This window comes from Miniopterus schreibersii, assembly GCF_964146895.1.
Source record: "Miniopterus schreibersii genome assembly, chromosome: 6".
NCBI lineage: Eukaryota > Metazoa > Chordata > Mammalia > Chiroptera > Miniopteridae > Miniopterus > Miniopterus schreibersii.
The window spans coordinates 33574251-33595165 of NC_138107.1; the positions used below are offsets into that span (position 1 = coordinate 33574251).

General features: G+C 41.1%; 1 protein-coding gene across 3 annotated transcripts in view; it reads right to left on the bottom strand.

The window, feature by feature from the left end:
• Positions 1 to 20657, bottom strand: part of COL12A1 (collagen type XII alpha 1 chain) — a 109741-nt gene extending 89084 nt beyond the window's left edge. For 2 of the 3 annotated variants that reach the window (XM_081139997.1, XM_081139998.1), the window contains exons 1-10: positions 20223 to 20657; positions 17141 to 17254; positions 10481 to 10597; positions 8356 to 8499; positions 7640 to 7699; positions 5233 to 5496; positions 4896 to 5060; positions 4063 to 4236; positions 1752 to 2042; positions 945 to 1547 (exon numbers count right to left, since the gene is read on the bottom strand). In XM_081139997.1, coding sequence (XP_080996123.1) covers positions 945 to 1547; positions 1752 to 2042; positions 4063 to 4236; positions 4896 to 5060; positions 5233 to 5496; positions 7640 to 7699; positions 8356 to 8499; positions 10481 to 10597; positions 17141 to 17213 — 1891 coding nt within the window. In that variant the 5' untranslated portion in view covers positions 17214 to 17254; positions 20223 to 20657. The remainder of the gene's footprint in view (positions 1 to 944; positions 1548 to 1751; positions 2043 to 4062; positions 4237 to 4895; positions 5061 to 5232; positions 5497 to 7639; positions 7700 to 8355; positions 8500 to 10480; positions 10598 to 17140; positions 17255 to 20222) is intronic. The other variant, XM_081139999.1, reaches the window with a different exon arrangement.
• Positions 20658 to 20915: the final 258 nt, after the last annotated feature.

Genomic DNA, 20915 nt, shown 5'->3' on the forward strand with positions numbered 1-20915 from the left:
CTTGGCAATCATATATTAATCTTTGGTGGTAAACAGTTTATTTCAAAGTAATAATTAAGGATTTTTTCCTAACAAAAGAATATTTATTAAACTAAAACAGAAAGAGGCAATGTTTAAGGCACACAGCCTGTCCTCGGGGGAGGTACAAAAAAATTGGAGGCAAGAGAGTGTGAAGTGATCAACAAAACAAAGCAATACATATGAATGTCAAATGACTGGAAGTGATGTTACAGCACTAGAATAATTAAGAAAGCCTTGATGAAAGAGATGAGATGTGTAACTGAATGCTGAAAAAATTGGGACAAATGACAAAAGGAGGGGTAGGGAAGTCCAGATGTAAGGAATGATGCACAGAAATGGTCCCAGATGCCCAGCCAGGTGTGGTTCAGTGGTTGAACTAGACCCAGGAAACAAGCAATCACTGTTTGCTTCCCTGTCAGTGTACATGCCTGCGTTGTAGGCTCAATCCAGAAGGCAGCCAATCAATGATGTTTCTCTCTCTTTCTATCCCTCTCCCTTCCTCTCTCTCCAAAATCAATAAAAACATTTAAAAAAGAAAAATGGTCCTGGAAAGAGAATGCGTAAAATAATTCCAAGGTCCAGGACTATGTTCTAAGGGCCTATGTTCTTGATTCAAAGGGCCTAGCTCAGAATCCAACACACAGTAGACACCCAGTGAATGATTATTGAACTGGATATGATAAATAGATGTGATAAAGCTGGTTGAAAATCTGGCTCTGCTTGAAGATCTAGGACCAGAAACATCCCATGACTCCATAAAGCAAAAATGTCTAGGAAAAAGTCGTATCTCAGAGTTAAATAAACTAATTTTGACAGTTTTCAATAACATAGGAAAGTTACTTTTTTCCTGAAGAAGCATATTATCCACTATTTTAAGACCAAAAATTCTTTGTTCACAAAAACACTAGAAATAGACTACTAACCTTTTTTCTTTATAGCTGCCAACTCTTGCTCAATTCTAAGGCAGATGGACTGTGTGAGTTCAAAAGATATCCTCTGAAAAGCATCAAAATCTTCCACTGTGAACACATGGGTCTCTGCAGGAGGAGAGGCAATAGCTTCTAATTCTGATCGGACAGCATCTTTCACACCAACTGCAAAGATTTCAACATCTGAATTCCTTAGTTTTATAGCAGGATCTCTGAAAGCATCTGAAGATTTGCCATCAGTGATAAGAATCATGACCTTTGGTACGTTGCTTCTTGAACCCTTGCTAGGCACAAATATTTTCTCTCTGACATAAGTCATTGCTTTCCCAGTGTTCGTAGATCCTCCTCTGTAGGGGAAGGTGTTTATTGCTTCAATTATATCTTCAACTTTGGTGAATTTTTCCAACGTGAACTCAGTATGAGGATCCCGGCTATACTGAACGAGACTTATCTGTACCCTATTTGGTGAAATCTCAAAACTTTTTATGAGAACTTCCAAAAAGGCTCTAACTTTAACAAAGTTGGCAATCCCGATGCTATAAGAACCATCAACCAAAAACACAATATCGGCTTTTATATCCACACCACGTGAGCATTCTGTAAAAAGAAAGAAAGCCAAATGAAGTTCACCAAGTATGAATTAATCCTTAAAATATAGCTATCTCACTTTCTTAGTAAGCGCGCTTATTTAAAAAAAAACCATTTCAAATATTTTGTTGAAAACTAAATCTGAATCAGTAAGACCTACTATCAAAGGGGCCCTCGCGTATTCCAAGCCCAGCGATCTACCTATTAACTTACCCACTTGAACTTTCATTGGCTGAGTCTTCTCCATGATTGAAACAGGCTCGCTGGCCGTCAGCCCCTTCATGGCGGAAACGCTGATCTGGTACTGGGTGTCTGCAGAGAGGTCGCGGACGCTGAGCGTGGTCGTCTGAGGCCCCACACTCAGGGCGTGCTGCCGGCTGCCGGGGCTCATCGGCGTAAGGAGGACTTTATAGCCAGTCACTGGGCTGGGAGAGGGAGTCCAACTTAGCTTAATGTATTTGGATGAAACTTCCATGGCAACCAAATTTGAGGGAGGCTCAATAACTAAAAAGAAACAAGCAGAACAGTGATTTAAAACAGTGCGATGCAACCCTATTAATTTCCTTTAATTCTCCTTATTCAAATTAATCATGAATGTATCAGGAAAAGTTGCCCAGCCCCAATCTTCACTTCCACCCGTACCCAGCAAACCGAGAGAGGCTCAGTGCCAGATTTTGTCAGGAAGCGGAGAAGTGTAGGGAAAAAAGAAACTCCTTGGAAGAAATTAATGATAGGACATCTGATGCCTAATTCTTCTCTGGGACCAAGATTTCCATTTTGGTTTTGGTATTTTACTCATTACCTTTATTCTCAGGTATCAAGCTAAGTACTCGATAAATATTTGTTAAATCAATGGCTTACTCAAGTCTTCAGAAAAGTGTTCCCTTTTAATAACACTATAAGAATAAAAATATAATCTTCAGACCAGCTGGGCATGGCTCAGCGGTTGAGCGTCGACCTGGGATCCAGGCGATCGGGGTTCGATTCCGGGTCAGGGCAGTTGCCCTGGTTGTGGGCTCGATCAATGACTCTCTCATCATTGATGTTTCCATCTCTCTCCCTCTCCTGTCCTCTCTCTGAAGTCAATAAAGATATATTTTAAAACTGTATATATATAATCTTTAAAGATATTCTGTAGTATGCCAAGAAAGATCAAGAATTCAGCCAGTAAGCCCAAAATGACAGGCTTTTATTATTTTAAAGTTTCATTCCCACTTATTTCAAGGTAAGAAAAATAGTTCAACGATGTTTATGACACCGAGAGATAAAACAATGGTTTACAACATGCACACTGACAAATATTGAAACCTAAAGAATTTCTATCCTTACTCAAAGTACAACATAGTCATGTATGCAACAAAAAAATATAAAGTACTTTAAGATACTTCAGGCCAAATCTTCAAAAATTTTAATGTTGTCAGTGAAATCAATTTCCCAGAAGATACAGTTCTAATTTTTACGTCAGCCTGCAAGAAGTAGGTGATAAAACAAGTACAAGTTTACTCATCAGCTCCTCAACAAGGCGATCAGATGTATCACATAAAACTGATGTCTGAAGAAGTAAGAAATCGTGGGAGGGAAGTAATGGATGTGCCAGCTGGAAGTCTGGCCAAATCTTTTGAGCGATTCAGAGACAGTACAGGGAGCAGAAGTCGCAGGAAAATTCCAGCAAGAGAGAGGAGACTGTGAACCACACCTGGGGTATGGCTGGCACCCCGGACAGGGGCGGTTCACACTGTGGCACAGCAGGAGCTTGGCCTCCCCTGGGGCATGCCCGCAGGGAAGAGGCAGAGGAACTAGAACGCTTAGAAGGTTCAGTCAAGAGAGGTCAGCTAGAGAAAAGTGGGATAGAGGATGGATTTTGTACTAATACCAGTCAAAAAAATCAGACAATAGACAGTTAAAGCAAAGAAAAAGATTTGGAGCCTATGTGTAATGAGAAGGAGTCCTGAAACAGAACCAAGGCCGATGAACACTGCCAAAATGCTTGGGGTTTGGAGATTAAAGAGTTTATGTAATTGAAGATGTAGCTATTTAGAACTTATCTTTAATCACTTGTCAATTCTCAGGCTAAGAGAACAATCATGGAAACTATGACTTTTTAACGCCCAAAAGGATGGCTATGAAATGCCTTCTCTTCTCCCATGGATTCAGAAGCAGTAGCTTATAAAAATAAGGAAGTTTTCCAGATACGGGAGGATCACATTGACTGGTTTTAAAATATTGTACAAAATGGTCTTAGAGAAAAAGAGCAAGTCAAGCTTGTTTTAAAAAGATTTTTTAGGAACTTTACAATGGGAGAAATATTTTATCACTTAATGTTCCACTGAGGGGGGGGAAAAAACAGTGCAAATGACATCAACAAGTTGAATAACTAAACGCCAATACAAGTGCAGTACACAGTTAGAGACGCGCTGGAGTACACGGTGGAGTAACTGTGACTGCTCCTGGGCAGCTGTCCAGCTCTAAGTGCTATCGAACAGGAGGAAGGGCCAACACGTAGGACACCCAACAGTGCACTCACCTTCCTCCCCACTAACCAATTCACCGAGCTGTTCATCAACACCTGAGCACACCTGGGAGATGATCTCATTCTGAATATCCACAATTGCATCAAAGTTGGCCACGTTGAACACGTGGTTTAGAGAAGGCGTGGAGGCGATCTGTTTGAGCTCTTTCGCATCTGCAGCTTTAATGCCTTCGGAACAAAAGGAAAGGATACAGTGACAAGGGAAATGTGCTGAACTGGGAAAGGCCTTCGTCTTCTCAGTCTTTCACGAGTGAACACATTTTTAAATATTTATTCAGTCATAAACCAGAATCGCTTTCCTTTAAAACGAACGTGCAACTGTTCAAGTGACAAAGACATTTTATAATTTCGCATCAAGTGGCCAGCCGAAGATGAAAACGAACAGTCAGGAAAACAGAGTGGGCCCTCATCCCAGCCATGCCATCATTGGTCCCTGCCATCTGTAAAGATAATACTTTTTTCTTCCAGAGTCCTGAATGAGCTGGATGGAACCCTCGAAATTCTTCAAGGATTACATAATACAGGAAACATAAAAAACACTTAATGATAATACAAGGAGGATCTTTATTAGGATCACTGGCCCGGCATTCTTTGAAAAGTAGAGGGCTGGCAAAGAGCACGAATACGGCCTCGCTTAATGCATATGCTAAGGGAGCTGCGTGAGAGAAACAGGCCGAATTTTTACTCAGAGATGACGTGGCTTCATACCACAATGTAAAATACAGTAACACTTCTAACAGTGTCCTTCCCTGAGGAGTCAACCCTTCGTCTTCCTAAGCATTAAGTATTGAAAAGTTCTACAATGAAAATAACCAAACTTGACCTACCCAAAGAGAAAACTTCCACCCCGATACTGCGAAGCTCTCTGGCTGGGATTTCCACTTCGTCCTGGGATTTGCCGTCAGTAATAATAATTGCCACTTTAGGAAAGCCAGCTCTTGCTCCAGCAGTTTCCGTGAAAGTATTTTTAATTAAGTAATCAATGGCATCCCCTGAAATGAAAAGCAATACTAGATTTATTCACCCTGCGCTAGACAATTCAGCTAAAGTCAAAAACTACGTGACTGATTTCAAAATTATTTAACATAATTGGGCAATGCTCCATTTCTTTCCCAAGCAGATCTTTCAATTATTTTCAACAATAACAAAATTCGTGAAACATACCTGTCATTGTGTTGCCACCTTTGTATGGGATTTTTTTAATTGCAGCAAGCAGCTCATCCCTTTGGTAGTACTGGTTTAAGTTAAATTCAGTCCTGGTATCAGAGCTGTACTGAATGACTCCAACCCTTGTCTTCTCTTCCCCAATGTCAAAAGCAGACACGAGAGCAGCAATAAAGTCTAAAATGTACTTGAAATTATTTCTCCCCACACTCCATGAGCCATCCACGAGGAACACTAAATCAGTCCAGGCACTGACAGAGCATTCTGAAATACATTTCAGATATGTTTTAACGATGCGTTATTAAATCTGTCCATCAGAAAAGGAACACAAACTAACTTTGCAAAAATGTTGGCTCCTTAAATCATTTTGTTCATTAGAACATTTTCACATTGGTCTTCACCCACAACTGACATGCACAAGAGAATATAAAATTTTATTAGCACACATAGAAGCATTTCAGTGCCTTCATGAAGATGCATTTATGGAACTATATATCTTTAAATTGCTAAATAAGACATTCAAGAAGAGATAAATAGATGACCTACTCTCCAAGAGCATGTGACCCTAGTATTTATGCTATCAACCTATTTTTATAAATTATATCTTCACCTCTCTTTTCTCCAAGTAAAAATTATATAAAACATCTGGGAGATATAAAAAAGAGATGTGCCCGGCCGGGCATGGCTCAGCGGTTGAGCATCGACCTAGGATCCAGGCGATCGGGGTTCGATTCCGGATGAGGGCACATGCCCGGGTTGCGGGCTCAACCCCCAGTCGGGGGGGTGCAGGAGGCAGCCGATCGATGACTCGCTCATCATTGATGTTTCTATCTTTCTATCTCTCCCTCTCCCTCTCCTCTCTCTGAAATCAATAAAGATATATTTAGAAGAAAAAAAAGATATGTAAGCAAAGTGTTTTTTACTCCTTGGTATTTAGCAATAAATAAATACAAAACAATTGCTGTGCCATTCAAACAAATACAGTTGAACTGAAGAAATGAACAAATCTTTTAACATTCCTCTGCATTCTACAATATAATTATCTAAAGCTTGCAGTGGGTTAGTCTAGAGGGTTAAAAAACTGTAAGCAAGCATAAATATTATGTAAGTTAGCCAGAATATCTTGTATTTAACGTATTAATACCAGTGTATTTAAATTTGATAATTAAAACCAACTTTTACTAAACAAAGAGGGGAAAAAGCATTTTAATTCAAAAGCAAAAATGCACGTGGTATCCTTAAATTACTAAAATGCGAAGACTCGCTTTTATAACTCTCTGTGGTCAGGGGAACAGGTTGGTTTTCATGAAAATCTGTATTTGTAAGGCAACACTGAGTGAATTTTCTGAAGATGTTTTTGTTCTTGTGGTCAGTTGGTGGATAATAAAAAAAAGTATTTGCCTAGGGAGAGGAGGAAAGGGTCTTGGAATTTTTTGCAAGCAAAATACAAGTTGCATGCCCAAATAATTTTTGCACACTATTTAATGGGCCAATTTAAGTCTATTGAAAAGTCAATATTTGGCATAATGCTTTGATCTAAAATAAACATTGATGGTTCAGGGGAAATACTAGCATTGTAACTGCATACTTCATTTCAGTTTATTAGACATCAGAAAGAATGATAAAGAGTGACCAAGAATGAAAAATTCCAGATAAAGGAGACTTTGTGTTCACAATCTTTTTATTGTCTCCTGGGTCATAAATCCAACTTTTACAAGGTAGCAAAATTAGAAGTCCAAGAAACCCCTTAAGGGTCCATCCCACTAAGTCAGACAAAGCAGTATAAGACCAAAGGAGGCTAGAACCTGCAAAACCTACACTAAATAAAATTGCTTTCATTTGATTACAAATGCACCAACTTACCAGTTATATCTTACAGAGATTCTGGAAAAGGCTACAACTGCCGTTAACTAATGTCATGTCAATACCCTAAACATGAGCATAACATATACACAGACCTGGACATACATTTTCATGGCAATCGTATTGCTTAAAACCCTACAGGGGCATCTCCTTTCTGTTCCAGCCTTCCATTTCTCAGATTTGTCTAAGCTGCCACCTATTTCTGTCACTTTGCCTTTGAGATATGAGTTAAGTCCAGTGATGGGGTTTGTTTTTCACCTACTGCCAAAATCCTGCAGAAAAATTTGTACACACACAAATTCAAAAGACTCCCAATAAAAAGAATACTTAGTAAACAGAGTGAAAAATTGGCCAGAAAGTCAAAACATAGATATTATAACTGCTTAGTCACGCATTACTATTACATTGTCTGTGCTTCTAGATAAAGTTTGTAGAAAATAAGATAGAAATAGGATCAGACTATGTATATAATTGAAACATCTCCTTCATATTACATTTATGACTTCTACAAATCCAAGCAAAAAATATTAAGGAACATACTTACTTTGTATCTCTGTTTTTCCAGGTTTCTTCTCCCCTGGCTTTGTTGGACCACCTGTTTGAACTAAATCAAAACGTGATTATTACAAAGGGAAATGAACCCATACAAATACTTCCTAAAAATAAAATAAATACATTGTCTTTCACCATTGTCTTTTAAAGGTATGGTCCATGCCTAGCTGGTCATAGAATACAGCAGGATAAGCATTTCTGTGCAACTAAATTATTTTTAGTGAGTTTTAAATATATTTCAAAAAGACATTAACATTGTTCCCTGGCAAACTTTAATGTTTTTAATAGTTTTCATTCATAACATTCCTAATGATTCCAGAGACCAGGATTATAAATCAGGAATGAGTTATTCATATCCACTAATAGCCAGGATCATAAAAATGACTATTCTAGGAAGAATAGTTAATACTGATATAAATTAGCTCTGCATAATAACAGATTAAATGCGAAAGTTGGAGAAATCTCCTGCAAAAATATTAAAAGAGTGAAAGTACTCCTCGGCCAGGCGTGGCTCAGCGGTTGAGCGTCAACCTAGGATCCAGGCGATCGGGGTTCGATTCCAGGTCAGGGCACATGCCCGGGTTGCGGGCTCCATCAATGACTCTCTCATCATTGATGTTTCTATCTGTCTCTCCCTCTCCTTTCCTCTCTCTGAAATCAATAAACATATTTTAAAAAAAAAAAGAATGAAAGTATATGTGTGCTTACTTGTTAGCTGGCCTATAACTGGTACACTTTCTTCTACTTCATCATATGAGGTGATAGTCACCACATACTCTACTTCAGGTATAAGGTCTGATAATAAAGTTTCAGTGGTACTAGCTGCAAGGGTAAATTCTTTAGTCGGCCCATCTGGAAATATAGGAAGGAAAATATGAATGCAGCAAAACATTTTTACTTATAACACAATATAATTTAATTCCCAGATACACTCAAAATCTGAAAAATTCATTATATACTATTTCTCAGAACATCCAAATATTATGTTTTACTGTTCTTCAAAACCAAAACTTTGAATTCTAGAAATTCAATAAATAGACTTGTTGCAAGCATATTCAATATTTGTTTGAGGACTTACAGATTCTTCTAGATTAAAGCAAACCAAAAATCTCTTCTTATTTTGGAAGACTAATGATAAATAACAAAATGCATTTTATAAATGAGATATAAAGTACAAAATAATTTAATATTAAATTATGCATTGGAGGAGAGCAGAGAAAGAGAAAAGAGGATGAAAATCGGGTCGAGAAAAACAAGCCCCAGGGAAACAATTAGTGTGGAAACAATGCGTTCTCCACACACAGATGGGCGCACACCTTAATGGGCACCTTGCTCCTCTTAATTAACTAAGTAGCAAACGCTTCAAGGGACAGCATACCTAGCATTTACTTACATATTAACAATTCATATACTTCCTTCTACATTATGTTAAATTTCAAATTAATCAGGAAACACAGTAGTTCCCAAGGGCTAAGTGCCTGTTAAGATTTTTAGTTATATTAAAATCTCATCAAAACATAAATAATCAAAAAAGGGAACAGATATAATAAAACTCTGAAAAATGCTCCTGGGTTTATATGTGGAACATTGTAGAACCAACCAGGGCCCCCATGGAACAAGAAGACACTTGCCCCGGCCAGTGTTTCTCAGTTGTTAGAGCATCTGCTCGGGCACCAAAAGGTCACGGGTTCAATTCCTGGTCAAGGGCAGGTACCTAGGTTGTGGGTTTGCTCCCGGCCCCGCAAATTTGGGAGGCAACCGGTCAACGTGTCTCTCTCCCATCAATCTCTCTCTCTCTCTCTCCCCCCCCATTCTCTCCCTCCTTTCCATTCTCTCTGAAAAACAATGGGGAAAAAATCCTCAGATGAAGATTAACAAAAAAAAAAAGACACCAGGGCTCTGTCAGTAATTACAACATGTGGAAACTGAGCGGATGCTTTTTCAGCTGCTTTTCTGCTTTGGAGTGAATGAATTAGCTGACTACCAGTATATATGGGTAGAAAAAAATCAAAGAAAAAAATAAATTCTTGACCCCTTTTTAAGTTCTCAGAACATAAAAAAAAAATAGTTTCCCAATTCCCTGATAAATCAACATTAGAAATCATTGGTATTTTTAAGATCCATAAACAAACTCAGCTCTGGTGGTAAGTTATGTTGACATTATCTCTACCGTCAGCCTATCAAGACTCCTTCCTACCATGTGGTCAGTGCTGGTGGAAACGGTGATTTTCCCATTTCATGTTAGGTCTAAAAGTTAACCAGCAGAGATTAGTTCTCCACACTTGGGCAATATCATGAACACTAAATATAACTCTTGAGAACCGAAGCCATCTTTTTTTCCGCCCCCCCAGAATCCTAGCCTGGGATCTACAGAATCCACACAAAGTAAATTCTTATCTTTAGTCACAGTACCTCACCATTATCCCAGAACAATGTTTCCTGAGCACTGAAGTGTGTAGGACACGGGATAAGGTATAACAACTCACTTTATCACTTGACACTTTACAGGTTGAAAATATTAACTAATTCAAGAAGAATGTCAAGAAGTGAAAATTCTATTTTATAAAATCAAAGATTACCAGCAATATTCTGATCAGGTTAAAAAACAAAGCCCATTTTTAATAACAACAGTTTAGCACAACAAACCATGTTAACAAAGCTCAACACTATAAAAATATAACTGAGTGCTAGCTGGAAGTCTGGAGACTTGAGTCCACCAAATATCTGGCTAAATCTATCAGGTTTTCTAAATCTCAGATTCCTCATAATAAAATAAAAAGAGGGAAGCACACTGGATTATATTATCTTTGATGTTCCTAAAAACAAAACTTACCCGTCGTAGGATCCACTGTTATTCTGTAACCCACAATTGGATCAGCTGGTCTTGCCCATGACATATGAACAGTATTTTCATCTATAATTTTAAAATTCAAGTCTGAAGGTGGTTCAACTGCAAAAGAGAGAGTTGATATCAGTTACATTTTCAGACTTCAGAAAATGGTCCATTTAATTAATAAGAATTGTGTTGAGCAAAGCTTACTAAATTGTCTTTGCATAAATTTGTTTCCAACAAATATAAAAGATATCTTGTTGGATAAGAATAAAATTAAAAGCTGACGAGATATGACAAAACATCAGAGAGTATACATATTACAGAAGACAGCACAAAACACTTTTGATTCTTGAGTTGCTAGGTCATCCAAGAATGGCCAGCAAAATCAAGCATAATAGAAACATGTTTGGATACAAGTACATACAAGTACAATGAGATCACATAAAATAACCACATATGCAAACAATTCACATAACAATTAAAAGAATTTCAATACATGCTGAGTGCATTTTGAATAGGCATGCCATATCACAACCTGCTTACAACCACGGACATTCATTTAGAACATTGACATAATACTTTCTTTCCATAATGTAGGAAAGAATCAATTATGTTTTTAGTTCATTCTCTGCATCAAAGTCTTGCTATTAATTTTTGTTTGAAAAATCTCAATCTGTGGCAGAGATGAAACTGTACTTTAATAAAAAGGAGGAATCATAGGAAATTTAGCACTTATATTTCACAAGTAAATATACATTTAATGTATATTCATATTCATATAAAAATATTCAGCTACTAATGAGATGTTAATAATTTATAAATATATAAAGAGTGGTATACAGATGTTTATAAAAGGAATATTCTGCCTGTTTACACCAATTTGCTGTATGCTTGCAAGGTGTAAACCAACACTGTTCTTTTCCTTTGCAGCAGGTATACTCCATACTAGAAGTGGCATTTTAAATTAAAATGCCAGTATGGTCCTCTACAAAACAATGGTTAATTATGAAAAGACAACATCAATGTATATTTATGGACATTTATTTACAGAACTTAAAGAAAACAGTGAAGAAGGATCAGCGATGACTGCGCATAAAAACTTGGAGAAGTCAATGAAAGGAATAATCGAAAAGTACAGAAAGAAATAGTTTACATACAAAACTGTACAGCATCATGCATGTGTCAATGAAATGTTGACTTGTTTTTAGTTTCCCACAATGAACAAAAGCCTCCATGTACAATAGTCATTACACAAAGACGTTTCAGAAATATTTTATAATGATATTCTCTCTGCAATGTTCATGCCTCATCATGCAGCATTGTACTGACTCACTGTCAGTGCATGGTCAATGCATTACAAATTATTATTACTCTTGAAGCAGGTCAACAAAGTAAGAAGACTTTCAAAATATTCTTCTTAAAGTGTTTAAGTCTGAAAGTCTTCCTTGTGAGTCAGAATTTTTGAGAGATTAAAATCTCTTTGCAGGTTTTCACAGAGGTCAACTGAAATACAGCAGTAGCTCTGAGACATGAGTCATAGAATTTAACTGGGGTTAGCAATTTATGTAATATTAATACGCTTTAATGGAAGTAAAACAAATTAAGCAACCATTTGCTTTAATAGACTGCTGCTTACAGCTGTAGGAGATGGCTTTTTTATTTTTATTGGATACACTAGTAATGGAATGAAGGTTATTGTCTTACTATCCATACACAGGCAGTGAGATTAGACTATTAATCTACATGCATAGTTTAATTATCCAACATTCTGCTGTCTGTAACCGTATTGCGAGGTTCAGCTGTCATCATCACTTAGTATATAACAAGCATGCAACAAATGTTAATAGGACAATAGCTATGAAGAATATCATTATAAAATATTGTTCCAGTAGCAATGGCTCAGGACAAATTTAATGCAAAGGCAGACACAACTGGCCTGAGCATGCTTTTAAAAAAAATCAGTACATGGAAAAACAGTACCACCAACCTTGTAAGGAAATTGACCTGAAGCAGCAGACATTAGGTTAAAACTGCTGAAGGGCAGCAGCGGCCCACCTTGTTGATTTCCAAATGACCAGGATTCCAGAAAAACTGAAAAATTGACTGTTGGGAAAAGTCTTTAACATTTCAGAGGAATTTAAGGTGTTCACAGAAACTCAGATGTGGTACTTAGGGATCAAAAGTAGGAAAGAAGGGCCAACCGGCATGTGTACAACAGACAGCCCACCCCACTTTCCTTCTTGCCACTTTTGTCACATATAAAACCTTTCAGGATTGCCATGCTATTTATATATTTTTGGTTTGTTTCATTTTAAAAAAAAGATAACAAAGTAGGTGTGAGAATGGACCCTATCAATTTAAATCAATGCAAAATGTATTTTCATTAATTTTGGAAATCTTTTCTTTTACATAAAAATAATTCACATCCGCCCTTGTATTGTGACAAACAGCATCTTGTGTTCCCCCAAACACTTAACAATTGTCTCTTTTTCTTCTCATAACAACTCAGCATGGCGGTTCTTATTATCCTCACTTCATAGAGCAGTCAGTGAAACTGATGGGTTCACACAGCTAATAAGCAGCAAAGCTCCCATTCCATGGTCTGACTCAACATATACAATTTTCTTTCAAACTGAGTTAAATGTAAAGAATAAGAAATGTTTGAGTAAAAGATTAACTTTAAAAACCACTATTTGTACATAGTTAACTATTAATATATATCTATTTCTCTACTCTACAAAAAACTATTATTTGATGCTATTCAATAATAAATATATGGTACTCAGATATCTCCAATTCAGATATAGATAGAATTTGGCAAATTAACTTTACACAATGGTTCAAGTAATTTTAAAACTAAAGTGACTATCTTGATACATAATTTTTAAAAAATAATTATTTTAAATCATGGTACCCAAAGGGAAGAGACATCCAAGAGTTTACCAACTGTGCAGAGATGGATGGATGGATGGATGAATGGATGGATGGATGGATGGATGGATGATGGATGGATGGATGGATGGATGGATGGATGGATGGAAAGATGGACAGGTGGGAGGAGAATAGCCTAAAAAGTCTTGGTAAGTATATAAAATATGTTGAATATAAAAAAAAGTTGAGAAAACACTATAAAATGTAACCTTGATAAACTAGTAAGAACTTTAGTCTAATCTTTGTGATAATAACACTGAAAACAATGCTACCCTAATGGTAGAGAACTTGGAAGTGTGCAAAGAGTGATTTTACTATATTCAATAGGCATTAATTTAAATTTTCCACCCAAAGCTATTATAAATTTAATAACCTTTGTCATGATATAGATGTTAATTTCATTTGTGTTTCTAAGATATTAAAAATAGCCAGTTGAAAAGTTCATATTTCAAACAAGTAATGAATCATTTATACACATTATATTATGTATTCCCTCATTAAACTGACTGGGTTGGCCAATTTTCGAGCAAGAAAGTACAGTATGGGCAAGCTAGCAGTAAATCAGGACTAGATCTGGGTCTTGTCTGCTTATGCTTGTTCCTAAGTATCCATGTTAGTTGACTGAATTATTCAGCCTCTCTGCTCCTCATTTTCTCATGTGGAAGAGGAGAGAACTGGAAGAGATAATCTTTGAGTTCTCTAGTCTGAAATTTCTGATATAAATTTGACATAAGATTATAAAAACATATATTAATTAGCCTCTTAACCTAAACACAGATAGTTAAAGCATATGGCCTCAACTCACTAATGAATTGGCAATATCAAATTGTTCATTATATATTATAATTCTAGGTCATACATTGTACTGGCCAAGTGACAAGGTTAATAAAGTCTGTGTTGTGGCTAAAAATTACGAATACAAAAGGCAAAAAATCACTTTCACCCTTATTTCCATTGAACAAACTACTATATTATGAAAAGTAAAGTTCCTTGTATAAGTAGATAGAAGGAAAACAAGATGAAATGGTACCACTTATTAAAAAAAGAAATGCAAAAAGTGAATGCCAAAACTTTTAAGTAGTATCAAAAAAAAGTATTGGGTTTTCAACATATAAGAAATTAAGTAAATAGAAAACAGTTGGAAAATAGTAGAAATACAAGAGTACAAGTATGAATTGCAAAAGGGAAAGAAAGTAACTATGGCTACTTTAGAACTAAAATTAAAATGACATAGCAGGAAACGGGTGCAAGTTAAAATTTTGAAATGTCCCCAACAGAAATATTTCAAAGAAATTCGCTTTCTAGCCCAGTGTCCCCAGAAAGGTCTTGGCCACAAATTTTGTTAGCCCTTCACAGGCTCTTGGGACCATTAGCTGGTAGTTAACACAGAGGCTGTGCTGTCCAGGACAGGAGCCCCCAGCCACATGTGGCTCTCAAGCACTTGAAACGTGGCCTGTCCAAAATGAAACGCACTGCAAGCGTAAAACACACACCCAACCTCAAAAACTTAGTACAGCCCAGCTGGTATGACTCAGTGGTTGAGTGTCAACCTATGAACCAGGAGGTCAGGGTTCAATTCCTGGTCAGAGCAGGTGCCTGGGTTTGGGGCTCGAACCCCAGTAGAGGGCATGCAGGAGGCAACCAATGAATGACTCTCATCATTGATGTTTCTATCTCTCTCCCTCTCCCTTCCTCTCTCTGAAATCAATTAAATCATATTTTTTTAAAAAGACCTAGTACAAAAAAATGTAAAATATTTTACTAATAATTTCTACATTGATTATATGTTGAAACGATATTGTGATAATATTAGGATACATAAAGTTATGTTAAATATATTATAAAAATTAGTATTTCCTGCTTTTTTCCCCTTTTTTAATGTGACAACCAAAAAATTGTAAGTTACATATGTGACTTGCATTTGTGGCTCACGATATATTTCTATTTAACAGCTCCAAACTAGAGAATAAAGAAAAAAATGAATCCTATTAAAATATAATTATTAAATGCTGATGTAAAGGGGGGTGAGAAGCTAAAAAAGACACAGCTTAAGAAAGCAAAAGAAAGAGCTGTACCATATGGAAATAAACACAAATTAAAAAGACAAAATGCGAGAAATATGGAAATAATCAGTAATAGATAATAAAATGTTCTTTTTTAACTGCACTTTGCTAACCACCCATTATCCAACTCAGAACTGAGTTTTTCCACTTACATCATTTCCAACCCAATTCTTTTCCTACGAATCCTCAAATCTTTCTGATTTTCAAACAGCTATTTTCTTAATGAGCACTAAATAGGCCACTTCAGTGAATTGTCTAAAAATATCTTTAGTAAGGTTTCCGGAGTCCCTCCAATAAAATTCCTTCCTGAGGATGACCCAGAGAGGAGCAGGAAAGGCAGCCTCATTTGACCATTACTTCCCAGAGGCCGCTCGAAAGCCTCTCCATTCACACACAGTCATCCCATAAGAGCCAGCACGTTTCTGTCGTTTTTTTAAACATGCCATACATTTGGGAGACTCTCCGCCCTTCCTAACCTTAATTGGCTGTACCTGCGACCTTGAAGTAGGCAAGTAAACACAATAGAAAGTGTCTGAAGATCTCAGCGCTGCCACGGAACAGCTTTACTCTTTCCCACGACCTCTGAAAAGGCAGAGCCCACCCTGAACTTCCACAAGTGCCCTTAACTCCACCAGGGGCACCTCTTTATTGAAAAGCAAGGAGAAGCTTAAGCTGTCTGTTACGGCATTGCTCCATTCACCTTGCCTGACAAGAGCATCTAGTTTGCCGGGTCTTCGGTGATAACTGAGGGCATGCAGACGCCCGTTGGGTTAATGCATAGAAATGGCCTGTTTGGCAAATACTGAGAAATTAGGGCAGCAAGTGCACAGGAGAAAAAGAAGTGAGGTTGGAAATCTATCTAAAGTCCTTCGTTTTCAGAGGGGAGGCTCCTCAGAGCCATTCTGCAGACCCGGGGGCGCAGACCAGCCATCTCCCGGCCCCTGACCAGCTCTGCGCTCAGACCTGATGCTGGAAGGACAGGGAGGGGAGGTGGTGCCCGCTGGCCTGGTGCCCACTGGCTTCCTGGGGGGGGACTTTGGCCCAGACCCAACCCGTCTGCGCAGGGCTGGGCCAGGGCCACGCGACTCCGAGCCACGCGAACCCAAACCAGCCCCAGCCCTGGGCCTTCCGAACACACCCCGGGTTCGGGGTCTCTCCTTGCCACCGTCCGCCTGTCCGACGGAGGTCCCCACAAAACACACAGACGCGCAGAGCCGGCGCTGTTGGAGTCTTTTATTTTTGTGCGGTCCCCGAGGTGGCGGCCCAGGCCAGGCGGATCCAGCCGCTGGAGCGCGCCCGCCGCGCCCGGGGCGCGCGGGTGGCCGGGGTCCTGGTGAGGCGCAGCGGCGCGGCGCCCTCCGCCAGCAGGTCTTCTCCGCAGGCGCAGCGCGGGTGGCGGTGTGGACAGCACACCGCAGGGACAAGCGCAGGGAGACCACACAGCACTGTACGGAATGGGTTAAGCAGAGCACGAAAGAGCTGGACCCGAGAGCTGGGAAACGGACAAACCTCAGAAGGGAGGGTTTCTCTGGAGGAGAGAACCCCTGGAGAAAAGACAAAGTGCGGGGAAACAGAGCAAGCAATAGAAAGAAGATGCACTTGTTCTTTTTTCTGGTCTATAACTCTGCATCGTCCCTGGGGAGCGTGCGGGAGGAGTCTTTTTTACCTTCTGCCTCAGTGGAAGCCAGGAGCAGGGCGGCGCCCAGGATGGCGAGCGCTGGGGGAAGCCGGGTCCTCATGCTTGGCCTGGGCCCCGGAGCTCACAGCCGCATGAAGGGATCTGCGGGAGGAAGCGGTGGCCGCATCAGAACCGGGCCGGGCAGGCCTAGAACCAGGTTAGAACTGGAACCCGGCCTTGGGCCAGGGCCCAACCAGATCCGCCTTAATAACCAACAGGGCAGAGCCCAGCACATAATGGGCTTGTCGTGGAGCAGCGGAGGTCACGTCCATCCAGAGCAGTTTCACCCTGGCCCTCCGCGGGGGTTCAAGTTTAAAGAGGGTCCTGTTTTCCTCAGGCTGGTCCAGCTTAGCATCCAGGGTGAAGGCCCTACCAGGCCCCACATGACTTCATCCTGCCTGGGTGATGGCTAATTCAGAGGTCATTTTATCCCTGACTCAACCAAATGCCTCTTCCAGCTGGGGATTTTATTTGGCCGGCCACTTTTTCCTAGCTGCTGAACTCTTTAGGTAACTGTACTTTAGTGGTCTCAGGGTAATTTGGAAAAGTATAATAAACCTCTTTTACTCTCTTTTTTCTTCATTTTGTTCTGCCTACAAATATGCAGCTCTTTAGGTCTGAAATGGATTATACAGAAGTAGGTAAGGTCCAACTGAAATCTGACCCTCCTGCGAGCTGTGTTGTCTTCACATCTGATAAATCCTTTATCCAAAGTTAGGGGAAAACAATTCTAAAATACATAATAAAAAAGGGACGAGCAATAGAAGAGACAAAACTTTCTTGTCTGTTTCCCAATGATATTGTTTATAAAAATTCTCAGTAATAATTAATCTTTTCATTTAACTGGTCACTTATCCCAGAAGATTACACATATATGTACCCCAGAGAATATGTCTTATTCTGATTTTTCCTGACTCTGTAACTAGATTATTAATTCCTAAAGACAAAGAGGCTTATTCTTCTTTTGTGGTTCCCAGCACACAGTAGGTGCTTAATCCATGAAGGCAGAAGGGAGTCTTCTAAAACATTCTAAGGTCCAATCCAGAGACAAAAGCTGCTAGCAGTGAACTGAACTGGGAAGCTGCCAGAGGTAAAACATAAAAAGAGAGTTGACTCTGGGTACATAAATTATTGTAAGGCAACAGACTAGGCCTCATGCTTGGGAATCCAAAAATGAGCCAAAGGTCGAGCCCTCTTTGAGAAAAAAAAAAACCTGACAAGCTCCAACCAGGTCTTTCCAAATTATTGGCACAATGTATCAGGGCAGCTTTCCTCAGCCTGAGTGTAAATTGCATTTTAAATGTCTGCTAAGCAGCCGCGCCAAATTTGCCCGGAGCACTTTTTATGAAGCCAAAATTAAAATTTTGGCGCTGCTCTGGAGATCCAAGGGCTCTAGCGATTTCTTTCTCCCTAATTAACAACTGTTTGACATTTCTAACCCTCTTCTACATCAGTGAAAAGCAAGCAGTGAGGCTGGCCCATTGTTCCCGTCATCTGGCCTTTACTTTGCTATAATAATTTCCAACTCCGCTGGCAGTCGTGCTCGCGAAAAGTTAAAGGCAGACAAGCTACCCACCGAAAAGCTGTGTGCAGATATTTCTTAAAACCGCTAGTCTTACGAAAAAAAACCTGAGCAGTGGAGGCGCTTTTGTCTGGGTCTAGAGCGCCACCTATCGGCTGCCTGGTTCGGTGACAAGAATGAATCACGTTGCGGCCGGGGATCTGAACATACAGGCAGTTCAGCCAGCCAGCCAGGCATTCTGTCCATATGTCTTTTTTTTTTCCCCTTAAGTTTTCTCTCCTTTTAGCCAAAACATTTATCTGAATGCTTAGCAACACTTCATTGAGCATTCTTAGACATAAATGTCTGAAATGGGCCGCCCCTACGTGGCAGCGAGGATTCCCCCACTTCACCCTCATGAATGAAAATGAGTCAGTTGGGGGGGGGCGGGGAGTCTTCTGGGATACCTCCCCTTCTGCCAGCTCGCCCCCTCCCCACCCCAGTGGAAGAGGCCAATTCCATAATTTAAAGTTTAAAAAGGAAATTAAGCCTCCCCACCACCACCACCCCTCGGGGGTCCTTCTAGATCCCCCACCACAATCCTGACATTCGCCGGTCAAGGGCGAGTTTAGCTCTCATTTCCTATTTTGCCCCCTCCCAACCCCAGCATACCAGCATACTAGAGGGTCAGGGCTGAGGTGGGGGGCAGGGGGTTCCTGGAAAGCCCCGAAATGGTCCCCGGAGGGTCCCCGAGGGCGCTCGATTTGAGGTACCTTTTCTGTTCCCTGGCTACCGGTCTCCGATCCGTGAACGAACCCGGCGCCCACACTCCCTGATCCCTGCACTCTCTAGGGTTTGGGATGGGATCTACCTAAGAGGCTCCACCGTCCCCGAGCAGGGCCTCCACCCCTGCATTCGGGAAGAAGTCGGGAGAGGGACCTTTTCCAGAAGCTAGGGAAATTCGGCCAAGGCTCAGTTCCCTTAGAACTAGACCAACCCGCCATCTCGGATGCTTTGAAAAGCAAAGGAACGAGCCAGAACACTCGACCAGGAATCTGTCTCAAGATGCCACACACACCCGGGCAGCTTGGACGAGCTGCAGAGCTCTCAGTCGGCCCTCCAAAGAATTCCACACCGTGCGTCACCAAAATACCTTCCTGCGCCCGGACTGCGCGACGGCACCCCCGGCAAAACTACAGTCGCGAGACAATGAGGGGACCGGTGGCCACAAAACCGGTCGCCCCCTTCGCTGAAGTCGACAACATCTGTAGATGAAAGTCATCTTACAAAGAGCAACTTGGAACGGGATGCTTTACGCACACGGCCGCCGGCATCAGCTCTTAAGAAAAGCTACAATTCTCTCTTTCTCAAAGATACAAATGTATCGCAAAACCCCAACGTACCTGGCAAGTCCCAGGCACATCTATCTCCACACTTACAAGTCCAAACGGTCCTCGCCCGGGATCCTTAATGGCTGAGGGCGGAGCAAGCAGCAGGCTAGAAAGCGAGTTTCCCTCGTTATCTTGGGGAGGGATGGGTGGAGGGAAAGGGGCTGGAAGCCGAACCGACCTGGGGCGGCTGCGGTGCACGTAGAGGCTGTCCCGCGGAGGATTTCCCACGTCGCAGGAGACTGCGCCCCGGGACCCCCGCGCGTCCCGACGGCTGGCGCAGCTCTCCGGGGGTACCTGTCGGCCGCCGAGAGTAGGGCAGCGCCGGGGCCCCCGGGAAGGAGGCGGAGGAGGCGGGGAGGCCGCGGGGAGCGCGGCGGCGGCGGCGGAGCGGGCGGCGGGCGTGCGGACGCGTCTGGGGCGGCTCGCCTTCGCCGAGTGAGAAGAGGCTCCGCGCCGCGGGCTACTTAATAGAGGGCTGTTCCCAGCTCTCAGTTTACTCGGTTACGAAACGCCTGGGAAGGTGGACGGCTGCCACGGGGTGATGTATGCTCCTCCGGCGGTGAAGGAGGTCTACTTTTGGGAACGTGTGCATACTTCGAGCATTCCTTCGGCGTGAGGTGGCGATCGCGGTAGTAGCAGTGCCCCGCCGGGGAGCGGGGGAGGGGGTGCAGGGAGCTGGGGGGGGGGGGAAGCGGGGCGGGGGACAGCCGCAGCTCGGTGCGCTGCCAAGGGAAGCCGCGCGCGCCTCCGCGTGGGGCGGGCTAGGGAGCTCGGGTTTCCCTGTGCGTGCGATTTTCTTTAATGAATTTATTTTTCTAAATTAAGAACCATGGGAGGGAGAGTAGCGACTCATTTGCAAAGCTGCACGAAC